Source organism: Giraffa tippelskirchi, chromosome 5, assembly GCF_054371585.1.
Source record: "Giraffa tippelskirchi isolate mGirTip1 chromosome 5, T2T-mGirTip1v1.2.pri, whole genome shotgun sequence".
Taxonomy (NCBI): Eukaryota; Metazoa; Chordata; class Mammalia; order Artiodactyla; family Giraffidae; genus Giraffa; species Giraffa tippelskirchi.
Genome location: NC_137279.1, coordinates 37,683,512 through 37,698,441, shown reverse-complemented (window position 1 = coordinate 37,698,441; position 14,930 = coordinate 37,683,512). Strand labels below are relative to the sequence as shown.

The 14,930-nt window shown below is 52.0% G+C and overlaps 1 protein-coding gene across 25 annotated transcripts in view; it reads right to left on the bottom strand.

Annotated features, from left to right (window-relative positions):
• Positions 1 to 6,575: 6,575 nt before the first annotated feature.
• MFN2 (mitofusin 2) overlaps positions 6,576 to 14,930 on the bottom strand; it is a 29,753-nt gene continuing 21,398 nt past the window's right edge. For 5 of the 25 annotated variants that reach the window (XM_081491443.1, XM_081491445.1, XM_081491452.1 and 2 more), the window contains 7 exons: positions 14,555 to 14,659; positions 14,181 to 14,283; positions 13,535 to 13,755; positions 12,783 to 12,938; positions 11,149 to 11,345; positions 9,968 to 10,102; positions 6,576 to 8,740 (listed from right to left, as the gene is read on the bottom strand). In XM_081491443.1, coding sequence (XP_081347569.1) covers positions 8,671 to 8,740; positions 9,968 to 10,102; positions 11,149 to 11,345; positions 12,783 to 12,938; positions 13,535 to 13,755; positions 14,181 to 14,283; positions 14,555 to 14,659 — 987 coding nt within the window. In that variant the 3' untranslated portion in view covers positions 6,576 to 8,670. Of the gene's footprint in view, positions 8,741 to 9,967; positions 10,103 to 11,148; positions 11,346 to 12,778; positions 12,962 to 13,445; positions 13,756 to 14,180; positions 14,284 to 14,554; positions 14,660 to 14,930 lie in introns of all 25 variants that reach the window. The other 20 variants (XR_014054013.1, XR_014054014.1, XR_014054012.1 and 17 more) reach the window with 8 other exon arrangements.

Sequence of the window (14,930 nt, the reverse complement as noted above, 5' to 3'; positions counted from 1 at the left end):
TAAAATATGCTCCACATCACATAACTCTGCTATTGAGGCTAGTCAGAGACTCCACACAGCATCCTTACCTACCATGAATACCTGTAGCACCAGCTTTCATCCCAGTCTGGCTTTCTAGAGTCTTCTATCATTCTAGGCTCCATTCACCAGACAAATATATTGGGTTGGCCCAAAAGTTCATTCAAGTTTTTCTGTTATATCTTATGGAAAAACTCAAACAAACTTTTTGACCAACCCAATAAAATAAACCACAATGAGACACCACTGCATAACTCTCTCTGTGTCTAAAATGATGGCATGTGAAATCAAAGACTCATTATGCCAGTGTTGGCAAAGATGGGGAATAGACCCTACAGGCTCTGCTAGTGGGAATGTAAAATGGTACAACCACTTTAGAATACAGTTTGGCAGTATCTTTAAAAATTAAATATAAATTGACCATAAGATCCAGCAATTCCAGTGCTAAGTATCTATCCAAGAGAAAAGAAAACATATGTCCATGCAAAGCCTTGTGCAAAAATGTTCCTGGCAGCATTATTCATCATAGTCACAAAAAAAGGGGAAATAATCCAAATGTCCATCAGCTCATAAATGGACAAACTAAATGTGGTATCCGTACAATGAAAGTGCTTCTCCAGTGGCTCAGCGGTAAAGAACCCACCTGCCAATGCAGGAGACACAGGAGACACTGATTCAATCCCTGGGTCAGAATGATCCCCTGGAGGTGGGCATGGCAACCCACTCCAGTAATCTTGCCTGGAGAATCCCATGGACAGAGGAGCCTGGCGGGCTACAATCCGTGGGGTCGCAAAGAGTCAGGCACAACTAAGCATGTACACGTGCTATGCTGCAATGAAGATCAACAATCTCTCACGCTGCAACTAAGATCTGGCACAACTGAATAAATAAATTAAAAAAAAAATTTTTTTTAAGTGGAAGATGTGTCAATGATGGCCAGTAGGTGGGGGCACAAAGGATTAAATCTTTGTGTCTCACGTTTCAGGTCCACAGAGAATGTCCACTGCTGGCGAAATGGTCCACAACCAGCTGGAGGGACTAGGTGGCTAGTAAATGTCAGCCAGCCTCTCTGCTCAGCCTCCGCAGTGAGGATGCGAAAGCCCAGGAACAGAGCAGGCAATGTAAATGTGTGACGTCACCTGGGCTCCTTTTCCTAAAGGCTGAGTCCTGCTGCTGCTGGACACCTGGTCTGCAGGACCAAACCTGAGCCTTCAATACTACATCTTCAAGAGACCAGCCTGCCACTGACCTGGTGGCAGATCAAGTACATCAGAACTCTTTGACTCTGAAGGAAGTGATCTGTACTTACTGAAATCAATGCTATTCCAGATATGGGCTTGCTTGACCTGCCTTTGGGGCCATCACTGGCACCACCATCTGAGGGCTTCAGGCTGCCTAATACAGTGACATGGTCCGCCACACCACATTGTCTCACCAAGGGACCCATTTCTTGGCAAAACAGTTGGGACAATGAGCATCTGACTAAAGTATCCACTGGTCTTACCAGGGACCCCTACACCCAAGTGGCATGAGATATCATTCAAGGACCATAACCTGCAACTCTGTTCTCCAGGAAGTTGACATATGCTGCTGTGTCCCCTGAAGCTAGATCACATGGGGACAGAAAGCAAACTTACTACTACATAGTGACTCCCTGGTAAAATTTGTGTTTCTTATCCCTGCAGACATTGACTCTGACAGGTTGAAGGTCCCAGTGCCCAGGGCTGGGAAACCTCCACCAGGGGATACAGTTGAGTACCTGGGGTTCCAATGAACTTGAAGACATGACCATCACCTGGTCTTCAGGGCTCCCTGCTGGTGGACCAGCAGGCAAAGAGAGTTTCTATACTACCAGGGGTGATAGATTTTGATCACCATGAGGAGTCAGAGGGTTTCCCAGGTGGCGCTAGTGGTAAAGAACCCGCCTGCCTATGCAGGAGACATAAAAGACTCAGGTTCGATCCCTGGGTTGGGATTCCCTGGAGGAGGGCATGGCAACCCACTCCAGTATTCTTGCCTGGAGAATCCCATGGACAGAGGAGCCTGGAGGGCTACAGTCCATGGGGTCACAAAGAGACATGACTGAAGCCACGCAGCATGGCAAGGGATGAGGAGTCAGGACTGCATGTACCAAATGAGGCAGAGGGTTTGTTCAGAATCTCCTTGGGTGTCTCTTTGTGTCTCCACACTTACTGATGACAGTAAGTGGCAATTGTGGCATTCACAGCCCTCTCAGGGCAAGACAGTCAAAGGTTCAGACCCCTTGGGGATGACCCCACCAGGAAATAACCAGACCAGCTGCAGCTTTGGCCAAGGTAAAGGATGATGGAATGGGGGCGGATGAGGGACTGGATGTATCACCTTGAAGCGGCTCTGTCTGGTGGGACTTAACCCACCCCTCTCAGGGAAGGGTAGGATGGCAAGAGCAGATCTGAGTGGTTGGAGGGGTGACCCATTCAGACCTCTTTGGCCTTGCTTGTCTTTTATTCTTACTCTGCCTGGGCTGAGTGATCTGAAGCAAACACAACTTGCCAGACCATACTCCCTGCCTGAGCCCTGCCCCTCTCACCTTCACCACTCCCGTGGGCCCAGCTTGGTGCCCAGGTGATTTCATATGTAACCCAGAAATGCACAGAGTCAGTCCCCCATGGGGCAAATCTTCAACAAACTAGAAGAGGGAGATGGCAGATAAATTCTGCCCCTTCCTCCCCGCCAAGAAATGGTACTGAGACTCATTACATGGTTTCAGGGTCACGTTTGGTGGTGGCCAAGGGCTTCCCTGGTGGCTCAGATTGTAAAGAATCTGCCTGCAGCACAGGAGTCCAGGTTTCGATACCTGGGAAGATATCCTGAAGAAGGGAATGGTTACCCACTCCAGTGTTCTTGCCTGAAGAATTCCATGAACAGAGGAGCCTGGTGGGCTACAGTCCATGGGATTGCAAAGAGTTGGACACAGCTGAGTGCTTAACACACACACACACAACCCCACCACTCACACTTCTGCTGGCTCTCCCTCCTTCCAACTCCACCCCCCCCCCAACCCGCATCTCTCTAGGGTCATTCTGTACATTAGGATGAGGGTACACAGGTCCTCTGCATTAGGCTCTGCATCCTGGGGACCCCAGCCAAGGCACCGTCACACACTGACTCCCCAGTGTGCATCTCCGGGCCAAACTTGCCTTGAACTCTAAGTTCACGTATGCCACTATGGAAGAGGGACCCAAAATTCAACAAAATGAAACTCCTGATCTTCTCCCCCTGATCTGCTCCACTGAAGCTTCCCCATGACTCATCCAGCACATCTCATCATTTCTGTCTTCAAAAGGTCTCCAGAACTTCCCTTGGGCTGCCGTGGTTAAGAATCCGCCTGCCAGCACAGGGAACACAGATCTGATCCCTGGTCAGGAAAGATTCCACATGCAGTGGAGCAACTAAGCCCGTGTGCCACGATTACTGAGCCTGTGTTCTAGAGTCCGGGAGCTGAAACTGAAGCCCTCGAACCTAGAGCATGTGCTCTGCAGCAAGAGAAGCCACTGCAATGAGAAACCCTCGCACTGCAATGGAGAATAGCTCCTGCTCATCACAAGGAGAGAAAGCCCTTGCAGCAGTAAAGACCCAGCATAGCCAAACATAAAGACCAAGAAAAAAACATTTTTAAAAACATTTTTAAAAAGGTCTCCAGAAACGACCACTTTTCACAGCCTCCATCACAGTGGTTGGGTCCAAGACAGTGTCCTCTCTTCCCTGGAACACTGCAGTTTCCTCCTGACCGGTCCCTCTGCTTCCATCCTCACTCTCTGCTGTCTACTGTCCCCACAGCTGCCCAGAACCTTGGCTCAGAACACTCCATGGTGTCTTCCTTGCTGACAGGTAAGCCAAGGTCCTTACAGTGGCTAGCGAGACCCCAAGCTCCCCTGGGTCCTTTTCCCATCTTAACTCCGACTACTCTCCACCTTCCTCACTCTGCTCTAGTCACACTAGTCTCTTTTTGTTCCTTGAAGATACTGGGCATACTTGCACCCCAGGGCCTTTACACATGTGGCTCCATCTGCCTGGAGTGCCCTGTCCCAGGTATCCCCAGGGCTTCATTCCCCACTGAATTCATTCAGGTCTTTCTTCAAATATCTTCTCAGAGAGGCCTACCCCAGCCACACTCTTGTTACACCCTTCCTGACCTTCCCCACCTCATTTCCCCTGTAACTCTTATCTTCTGACACAGTATGTCTTTTACACAACAGTTTTGCCTGCTGTCTGTCTTCCCCTACTGGCATATGAACTCCACCAAGGCAGGGCTGTTTTATCCACCTTATTCACTTGGAGAAGGAAATGGCAATCCACTCCAGTATTCTTGCCTGGGAAATCGATGGACAGAGGAGCCTGGTGGTCTACAGTTCGGGGGCCGCTAAAGAGTCAGGCACCGATTTAGCTACTAAACAACAACAAAATTCACTGCAGTATCTCCAGTGCTCAGAACCACGCTCAGCACACAGCAGGCACTCAAATATTTTAAACTTCATTTGTACAAAGGGGAAAATCGATCACTAGGTTTTTGAGAGAATTGGATGCTATGCATAAGCATGTCTGATATGCCAGGCCCTCCATAAAAGTCGGCTGTTCTTATCTCAAGCTTGAGTCTGACTCAGAGACAAGAAACCCTGTCCTGGAGGTCAGAGTGAACTTGGCTGACATCTGTGAGCAGGACTCAGCGCTTGGAACAGAGAGGTACATTCCTGGCTACATATACTGTGATTAAATGGGGACACTGTTACTGAAGGGCCAAAAATCTCAGGCTTTTGATTCCGCAGAACTCTCAGTGGGCAGATGAGGTAGTCTGAGAAACCACAGGAATGCGTCTGGCCTTTGGGAATAAAGAACTGGGAGGTGCTGACTGAGGTGAAGTGGGCGAACACCTTTTTTTCAAACTACTGGTCTTGACCCAAGAGTGGCTGGTGAGCAATTTAGTGGGTTAGCACTTCTCCGTGAGAACATACCTGTGTATTGCAAAAAAAAAAAGGGGGGGTGTTAATGACTGACTTGTTTTTTGGTTTCATTTGCACGTGTGTACTCAGTTGCAATGAATTTCTAATAATGCGTCAGGGTAAAAAAATGTTCAAAAGCCATTAGGCTTTGAGGAATCAGGACTTGGGCTCCAACCCAGTCTCTATCACCCTCCAGCTGCTGAGGCCTGAGCTAGTCCCTACTTCTCTGAGCCTCAGTTTCCACATTGGAGTTGAAAATGCTAATGGCTAAACACACAACACACATGAAAGCCCCTAGCGGTCGTGCCTACCTATAGACGTTTTCAGTAGCATGTTAGTTCTGTCCACCAGTGCTGAGAGTTGATATATGTGTGGCACTGTGTCATCAGGACAGGATTTGCTAATTCAGCAAGTCTTTACTGAGTTCCGATTCGGTGCCAGGTATTGGTCTAGATGCTGGGCACTTATCAATAAACACAACAGATAAAAATCTCATAGTTTGCTTATGTTTTTAGAACTTCTGCTCTAGCAGGTGCAGACACAAACAGTATTACTCAGATAACGACTAGGGGGAGGGGTACTCAGAAGTGTCAGAGAAGAGCCCGGGGGACAGGGATCTTAACTGGGGGGGTGGGGGTCTGGATGGAGGTCAGTCCTGGTGAAGGCCTTATGGAGGAGCATGCACGGCAGTTTCAAGGAAGAACGAGAACCAGTGTGGCCGAAGCAGAGGGAGCAGAGGAGGGAGGGGGCAGTCGGAGCATGTGTCCTGAAAGGCCACCGCGAGGACTTGGGCGTCGATTCTAGGTGGGACAGGGAGCCAGGGTTGTATTTTGAGCAAAGAAGAAACATGAGCTGAGTTCTATTTCCAGCCCCCATCAAGGTCAACCGGCCTGCTGCTTTGAAGCAAGTGTGAGAAGGCAAGGGGAGTGAGAGGCAGTAACGTGGCTCAGAGCCATGATGGAGCAGACCAGAGAGTCAGGGGTGAGGTTTACTTTCAAGACAGAAACTGACAGGTTGGAGGCAGCATGTGTGACCAGTGAGTCTGGGGTCATGCCCCAAGTTGTTGAGCCGGGAATCTGGAAGGACGAGGATGCCATCCACTGCCACGTGGAGGCCTCTGACATGGATGAGCTGCGCAGGCAGTGGGTGGAACAGAGCCCAGGGGACAGGTGTGCAGGGTCAGCAAAACCGACTAGTCATGCCCAAGCCACTGCTGAGAGCCCTTCCAAAAAAAAGAGAGAAAGAAAAGAAAGAAAGAAAAGGTCACAACCAAATTCTCAGAAGGCAAACTAGGGTGGACCAGTCTGAGTCATCACTTTTTAAGTGAAAAATGAATGGTTTAGAGTTATGGTGAAATCTGTAGAGAAATCACTCTAGATTTCCTGGTTCTTAAACATCAGTTACGCTTTTTGTTCTGAGAGCATCAGATTCCTTCCAAGAGTCAGGAGGAACCCACAGGCAGGTTACAGTGGGAACTTCCCCTAAGTAAAGTTAAGGTCATTTCAAAATACAGCCTGTAGACTTTCTCATGTCAGAGAGAGTTTGCATAAGAATAAGCTGAGGAGACACACAAACACAAAGGGTTTCCAACTAGGTTTTATTTTAGTGTCCAATATTATCAGCACTGATACAGGAGTAATTCAGGCAAATTGATCACCTTAAATACATCAGAGAAAAAACTCATTGTGTCAAGCACATCTTGCACTCCAGCAAATGAACATAAAGACAGAGAACAAAGTTAGCAGCATTAAATTAAAGTGCTTTTTGCCACAATTCTTTCAGAGTCTCGCCCTCAGTGGCATAAACTCAATTTTACTTGTTGTATAAGAAGCTCAAAATCCCAGGGGATACATTCAAAAAAGAATTCATGTTTAGTTATTTTAAATAATACCCCCCCCAAAGCACAAAATTCATTGAAATTGTGCAACACTGATTTCTCCAGACATACTGTGAGGTGACCACCACCCGGGTCTGGCAAAAAGCTTGGCCATCCGCTGCTGCACAACAACCTTGCCTAAGTCCATCACTTTGTTCCACACACCAGAGTAGACTGAGGGTTTGAAGGACCAGTGGGCACCTGGAAAGCACGCCAACTGAGTGCTACCCACCAGCGAGAAGAGGCCACTGAGCCGTTTCCCCGAAATCAGAGGGTGGGTGGACTCAGAAGGGCAGGACAGGCCCCACCTCTCTGCCTGAGCCCGCCTCTTTCTGGGAGAGCAGTGCTGCTGGCTTCTAGGAAGCTCTCTGACTTGCCTGGCAAAGGCTGTCACCTGAAGGCTGCCTGCCCCAGACGGTTAACACCATGGAGACAGGAACTTGCCCCTGCTGTGACCAGTAACAATCCCCACACTCAATACAGGAAACACTTCTCAAGATCAACGCGAGGCCCCGTGTGTCATCTGGAGGCTCTGGGATCAGGAAGGGTGGGAGGCTGGGTGCTGGGTTCCCTGCGCTATCTCCTGGCCATGTGCAGCATGGCTGGCACAAGAGACTTCATCCAGAGGTCTGGTGGCCAAGGGCGGCTTGGGCCAAGGAGGGGTGAGGGGTGGGAACATGTTTCGTGTGGAACCTCAAGCTGGTAGGGTGGGCTCTGGGACCCCACGAGACCCCACGAGACCCTCCCAGAGCAAGGTCAAACAGAAGGCCCTGTTTTGTGCCAACTACTGATCCTTCACCTGTCCTGGCGGGGGTCCACTCCCCTCAGCCTGCCACCAAGGTCCCCACCTTCCGCCATCTTTCCTTCTACTACATCCTTTAACGATCTGGACCAAACCATCTTTCACCAATGATAAGCCAGACTATGAGGCTAAGGACCAAAAGCAGAACAAGGGACACAACAAGAAGGGAGGCAAGTCTCTCCCCATCATGGCACTGGCCGCCCAAGATAGCACAGACAGAAAGACACAGCTTCCACATACCACCTCCCTCCTGGCCACGTGCTCCAGCTGCCTCTGTGGTATCTTCCTGCCCCTCATGGCAGAAAGCCTGCCTCCGCCTAAAAACCAAGCCACACTCAGCCCACTGCCAATGCGGAAAGGCTGGTCTGGAAGGCTCTGCAAACAGACTGAAGCATGAAAGCCAAAGAACCACAATGATACATAAGCCACAAGCCTCCTGGGACTCTTGGAATCATTCCCAGTGCAAACTGGGAAGAAAATGCAGCCTCCCCACAAAGGTGGCCTTTCTCTGCTTGGGTGCATGGTAGGCAGGTGTGCGGGAGCTGGGGAGCGTGGGGGGCAAGTGTGCAGGGATCGGTGTTAAGCGTTGGCCAGAGGAGGGGGCGGTGTCTGCCTGATACCCTTAAAGGCTCAACCAGGCCTTCTGCGACAATGGCCGATCCCAAGAGCTTATCAAGCAATCAATCAGCAGCTTCTCAATCAAGAGAGTGTGACAAAGCAAAGAAAAGACTGAACTCCCCAGTACCGTGCTGTCCAGACTCATTAAAAAAAAAAGTCTCCTTTAGGGGCACAAGTTGGAAGGTCTTCCTGCAGTAGCAGGCAAAGGAGGGGAAAATAACTAGCGCTTCAGGGCTCAAGATGGTGGGAGACAGAGGGTGCTTTCGTTCTCACGGGGGCGGCAGTGGACAGGAGCTGCATGTGGGCCTGGTGGTGGGAGGCCCCGTGTGTTGGCGGCAGCACTGTCCTCCCCATGGGGGCTCCGGCTCCGGTGCCCACTATCTGCTGGGCTGCAGGTACTGGTGGGTGAACATGTTGAGTTCGCTGTCCAACCAGCCGGCTTTATTCCTGCAGAGAAAAGGTTACCTTGTAGCGGCAAGAGCTGATAACTAGCCGTGGTGTCACCTGCCAAGCGTTCTACCGGACACCTGACTTGTACAGACTTTTTATTCCTCTACTAACCTCCACTTCACAGATGAGGAAAGTGAGGCCCAGAGAGGTTAAATAACTTCCCACGGTCACACAAGTCATTGGTGGTGGAAATAAACTCGGGCTTTTCTGACCGTTAGGCCCTGTGTTGGCTTCACGCTGGGCCCACGGGCAAGTCCCCGAACTGTTGGGAACACCGCTTTCCTGCCTGTCAGCAAGGGGCTGGGCTGCTGTTACGCAGTCCTTATTGGGTTCACCCTGTCCCTGCAGGTGACGCACAGCAGAGATGCCCACCCCCAAGACCCACGCCTCGTGAGAGTTCCCCTGGGGATGAGCAGTGTATCTCTAGAAAACAGGTGTTCCTGGGCAGTGGGCGGGAGTGCACGTCTGCACTGCAGGGAGGGGAAGGCCCACCGTCGCCCTTGGACGACGTGCTGTCGTCCCCCTCTGTGCTGACGTCAGGGCAGGGCAGGAAGCCCCGAGTCCCCATGTGCTGATGTTATCTGGGCCTGAGCGGCCAAGGACTCTACAGAGCGCTTGTGCACGCAGCTCTGTGGCTGTGTCATGAAATCTCACTCCATCTTACAGATAAAAGCAATGCAACTCAGGGAAGCTCAGAGATTTGCCTGAATGTGAGGGCTGGGACCAGAAGCCAGCACTCCTGACTCCGGGGACCCATCCTCTTTTCAGCAACCTGCTGCCCGAAGCTCTGACTTTGGATGGAGACTCTATGCAGACCTGGGTTCTGAGCCAGGCTCGGCCAGCCACCGGCTACCTGGCTGGCTCGGGTTTCGATAGGCCACCATCCCTGGGCTCACAGAGAAATGGTGGAAGTGAGGGGTGGGTCTAGCTCAGTGTTCCTGCTGACAACAGAGAACAAGTAACGTGAGGAGGCTCAGAGGGTGCTGGTGCCCAGCAGGCTGGATCCTTCTACTCCTGGCTTAACCACCTACTGTGGGATCCCAGATAAGTTACTCAACATCTCTCCAGGCCTCAGTTTTCCTTTTTATAAAGTGAAGGTGATGACAGGCCCCTGCAGGGATGTTGAAGATTGGGACAGCACATGTCAAGTGCCTGCGACACCAGTTAAGGACCTGCCTGTGAGTTGTAACCTCGCAGGACGGGCTTCCTCTGCTGCCACCTCACCTGAGCAGTTTGGCTTTGCTCTGAAGTGAATCAAGAACCTCGATTTTCTTATTCATCGCGGCGATTTCCTGCTCCAGGTTCTCCCGGGTGACGTCAACTTGCTGGCACAAATGAGCAAAAGTCCCGGACAGTTCCCTGAGGGGGGAGAGAGTCAGGATCAACCAGGCTGTGTTGAGGGTAAACCGGACTCAGGGCAGGGCAGCCGCTAGCCTGCCGATCACCTGCGCTGGTCACCACCTGTCCTAGTTTGGCAGCATCTGCCACACCTCCTGCTGAGACCGTGGACATCACAACCACCACAAATACCAGCATCAAAATAGTGTGAGAACCAGGAGCACAGGGCAGGACACCCCAACCTGGACACCAAGAGACCAGAATTCAAATCCCAGTTCTGCTGCTGATCAGTCAAGTGCAAGAGACAGGTTTGTGTGTGTCCAGCTGCTTAGTCGTCTCCGACTCTGCAACATCATGAACTGTAGCCTGCCAGGCTCCTCTGTCCATGGGATTTCCCAGGCAAGAATACTGGAGTGGGTTGCCATGCCCTCCTCCAGGGGATCTTCCCAACCCAGGGATCGAACCCACGTCTCTTGCATCTCCTGCATTGGCAGATGGGTTCTTTATCACTAGTGCCATCTGGGACGCCTGTAGGAGACACATGACTCCTCTTAAATCTCAATTTCCTCATTTTGAAAAAGAAAGTGTCAATAAAAACAACTAGTTCAAAGTGTTTGGGAGGGGGGATGAAGTATTAGGTGCAAAATGCCTAGCAGAGGGCCTGCCACGTAGCAATAAAAGGCAGGCAGCCAGCACCTTCGTCACCACCACCTAGATCAAGCAACCATTCCCACCTGCCTGAAGATATGTCATGAAGACTGGGCTGTGGCTTATAACATGAAAGCTACGCCCACAACGCAAGTCCTTCAAGGTAACCTGCAAAAGATGCTACAAGTAACACCCTTCATATTGCTGTCTTCCTTCCTGGGGGACCAGAGGCCCACTTGGTCCCAGCCCTGGACATACGGTGTCCCCAGAGACTTCTCTCCCACTCTCAACCTCCATGTTGTCACTGCACAGCTGACAGCCAGAGTCAGACAGTGCTTGGGGCCCAGTGGTCTCCAGGTCAGGGTAGGAGGGCACCGCGGGAGCCGGCACCAGCCCCTCAGGCTGACGGGGACACTCACTGCTGGACCTGGTGGCTGCAATTGGAGCCGGTGTAGCTGATGATGAGCTGCAGCTTCTCGCTGGCATACTCCACAAACTGGCGCTTGAAGGCCCTCTCCTTGGCCTTGGTGGTCCAGGTCAGACGCTCGTAGACGTAGAGGAGGCCATAGAGGCCAAGGGAGAGGGCAATGAGTCGCCAGCCCACGGCCTTCCACACCTGCAGAGGCACAGCGGTCAGCGGGTGCAGCCCTCTGCCGTCCCACCGCCCAGCTTCTCAGCCTGTTGCTACCAGGACTTTCCCAGGAGCATCAAAAGGCCTTTGTGCCTCTACTCAGAACATTCCTCTCAACATTTTCTTGGACCCCACTGAGACCAGAAGGGCAGGGATTGTCTCTAGCTGGAAAATGAGGGAAACGGAGTGTGGCCTAAACAACATGACTTGTGCAAAGGCAGTGGGGCCACTGGTATGGTTGTGAGCACAAGAGGCATAGATCCAGGCACATAGACATCTTAAAGATAAATGCTAGAGTCCTCGGAAGGGACATTCCATTCTGGTGACACTGATGACAGTGGAATTCTGAGTATCGGTGCTCAGCAGGTGGCTTCTTTTGAGCTGCTTTGTTAACACTTTGGTGCAAGGCAGCGCAGTTAGAGTCAAAGAGCAGTGGACTTGGAGCCAGAAACAGAGGCTTCAGTACCGCCTGTCATCCTGGCTGTGTGACCCAGGGCAAGTCTGTTTACACCCGTTTCCTCTCAAAATTGGCTTCCACCCAATTCCCAGGGTGGTTTGGGTAAAATGAGACACTGATTGTAAAAGGGTTACCTAACTGTCAAGTGTCAGCTTCTAAGCTACTGACCCTCTGCCAGGTCACCATCTACCAAGAAAAGAACCAGAGCAGGTACTGTCTACAGGCCAGGAGGGCGGGGCCTCAGCGCCAGCCTGCCCTGGTCCTCCAAGCTGAGAAGCCAACTCCTGGCAGCTTTGTCAGTTACATTCTGCCACCACTCTACAACTCAAATGACCATCGCAGAGAGCACGTGCCCACATCATCAAGAAAATTCAAGGCACAAGTCACTCTGGCTGCAGCGTGTCTTGGGTCAAGACGTGGGGAGTACCCGTTATCAAGAAGACAGCCTGTGACCTCAGGCCTCGGGGCAGAAGAGAAGGGCCATAAAACCACAGCTGGCAAGATGAGGGTTCACAGCCCAGCCTGGCCTCTTTCTGGCTCAAGCCCTTGCAAGTTCTGCTCTGCTTCCTCACTTACAAATGAGAAACTCCTGGTCACGCCCAACTCTCTAGAACCCAGGTTTGTCAATTTCTCAGGTCACTTCCCTACCCACAGGACTGGCCCTACAGGGGAAAGAACATGGCCTTGGAGTCAGATGGGGCCAGAGCTCAAATCCGAGCTGTGTATCCTTGGCAAGCCAACTGAAGATTTTTTTCTATAAAATGGGAACCTCAATGTCACCTTATGTTGAATAAGACTTCCGTCCAGAAATGTACGTTTCAGGGCTAAGGCTGCATGGCTCCTGAGATCACAGCAAAAAGTCATCACGGATGTAAAGTGCTGGGCTGATGCAGGGACCCTCACTAGATTGCCCCTCGGTCCCACCCACCTGCCCCCACCCTTCCCGTGCTGGGCTTGTCACTGACCACTCCTCCAACAACGAGAATGCCCATGGAGGTCCTGGACGTGAGAGAGGCCAGGCCAGTGACCATGGAAACCATGAGCTCCTCTTGGGTGAGGGAGCCCTGAGGCAGTGGGGGCATGCTGGGGTTGGCCGGGGTCAGGGGCATGGGCCGCTGCACCTGTGGAGAGAAACGGGCGGGTGCTAAGAAGAAGGCAGCAAATCTCTCACTCCATGAAACCCTCGAGAACCCTCAGGGCCAAGAGTCCAGAACAGGGACACGGGGCATGACTTCAACTTCCAAAATGGAAAATGAGCTCCACGTGTAGCAAACAAGGATTTCAGCTGTCTAACAGACCTCCCAGCCCAAAGGTAAACACCATGGATACCACAGACCATGAGCTGTGGCCACCCTGGAAGGCCTCAGCTTAGGTCCCCAAATCTGGGACATGGCCCAAGAGCAGCCCAGGTGATACCTCCAGAGGTACAGAGATGGGGGTTAACATCTAAACGTGAAAACGGTGGTATCTAGACAGATAGGTCATCTAGATTTAATAATTACATACTTATAAGCTTAATAAAAGATACAGCTTGCTTTTGTAATTTCACAAATATTAGTGCCTGTGATAAAACTAGGTTGATTTGTGGCAGAAACCTGACCATAGTGGTACCCACATGCCACAGCCACGACCTCTGGGAGCCCCGTTCAGAACGGCTTGGGTGCCCAGGGCACAGACTAGCCTCCCTCAATGCCCAAGGGTGAGGGACTCTGCCTGCCTGGTCGCTGTAGCCCATCAAGGCCCGGCGGCTGTTCTTGGGGCCCAGGAACCGGTTCACCAGCATGGTCCACCCGAGGGAAAAGTGAAATTCAATGTCCTCCTGAAAGTCGGCGCACAGCTTGTCACAGTTGAGGTCGTAGCTGAGGGAGAAACACTGCCGAGGGACCAGCATGTCTATCTGACTCCGCACAGACACAGGAAGGAGGGGTTTCAAGCCGTCTGTTGGGAACAGAAGTGGGGAGAAAGCAGAGTGGCTCAGCCCTGTGCCTTGCCAGTGCTGAGCCTCAGCACACCTGCCGCTGGCAAGGATGCTGGCAGTGCGACCCAGAAACCAGGCCCGGATGGGCCGGCCTGCGGGTGGGGTACGCAGACTGAGGTTCCGTACCCGCTAACATGTGGATTTAAGGAGTAGGCCAAGCTCTCAGCCTCTGCTAGTCCCATGTGGTAACACAAGACACCCCCTCCCCTGCCCACCCCTAGTCTACGTGTGGAATGAACTCACAACACATGCCCAGAACCTCGAGGTATGGAGCTGACTCATCACCAAAGAGGACAGATAAGCAAAGGTCGTTAGTTCTGCAGGCTGGCCTGAAACTGATCTTGGGCAGCTCGGAGCCCCGGCCCCGCGCCCCCGCGGCACTGACCCATCATCTCCTGCTGCATGGTTTGCAGGGAGCTGGTGATGGCCGTGGAGCAGCGGTCCGACATGTTTCGGCCCAGTCCTTCCTCTATGTGGCGGTGCAGTTCCTGCAGCCAGAAGAGAGGGAAAAGGAAGCGGCGCCTTACACCAGCGGTTCCCTCCGGGGAGCCCAGGGCCAGGCATTCAGAGGCTTGTTAGCCCAGGCCCAGCAGGTGACAGTGGTAGGCAGCTGGAGTGAAGCCTGGGGCTCAAGCCTCTGGCTAAGGGGCCCTGACTCAGAGCAGCAGGGGCCAAATCCCTGTCTCTCGGTGACTCCATGCATAGCAACAGGAATTAAGGGGAGCCCCTGCCCAGAGCACCTGCCGCTTAATGACTCACATTCTTGTAAACCTTGAGGACCACAGGGGAAGGGTGGAAGTCCATCTGGTACTCGTCCACCAACACAGAGAGGCGCCGGATCTCCTCAGCCATTGCGGTCGACACCTGCAGCAAAGGAAGTGTGCTGCTGAGTGACCCAAGGGAACGCGGTTCAACTCCACAGCACCAGGAGACTCTAACAGGCTCTAAGAGACTGGATCTGCCTCCCTGCAAACCTGAAGTGCCCACAGATGGTCTACACAATTAAAGCTTTTGAATTCAGGGGTATTAGAGATTGGCTGATCGAAACTCGTCTAAGTTGTAGAGGAGGCGGCCCAGAGGAGGAGGACTTGCCCAGGGTCACAGGACGGAACCCCGAGAGGTATCATATTCTTGA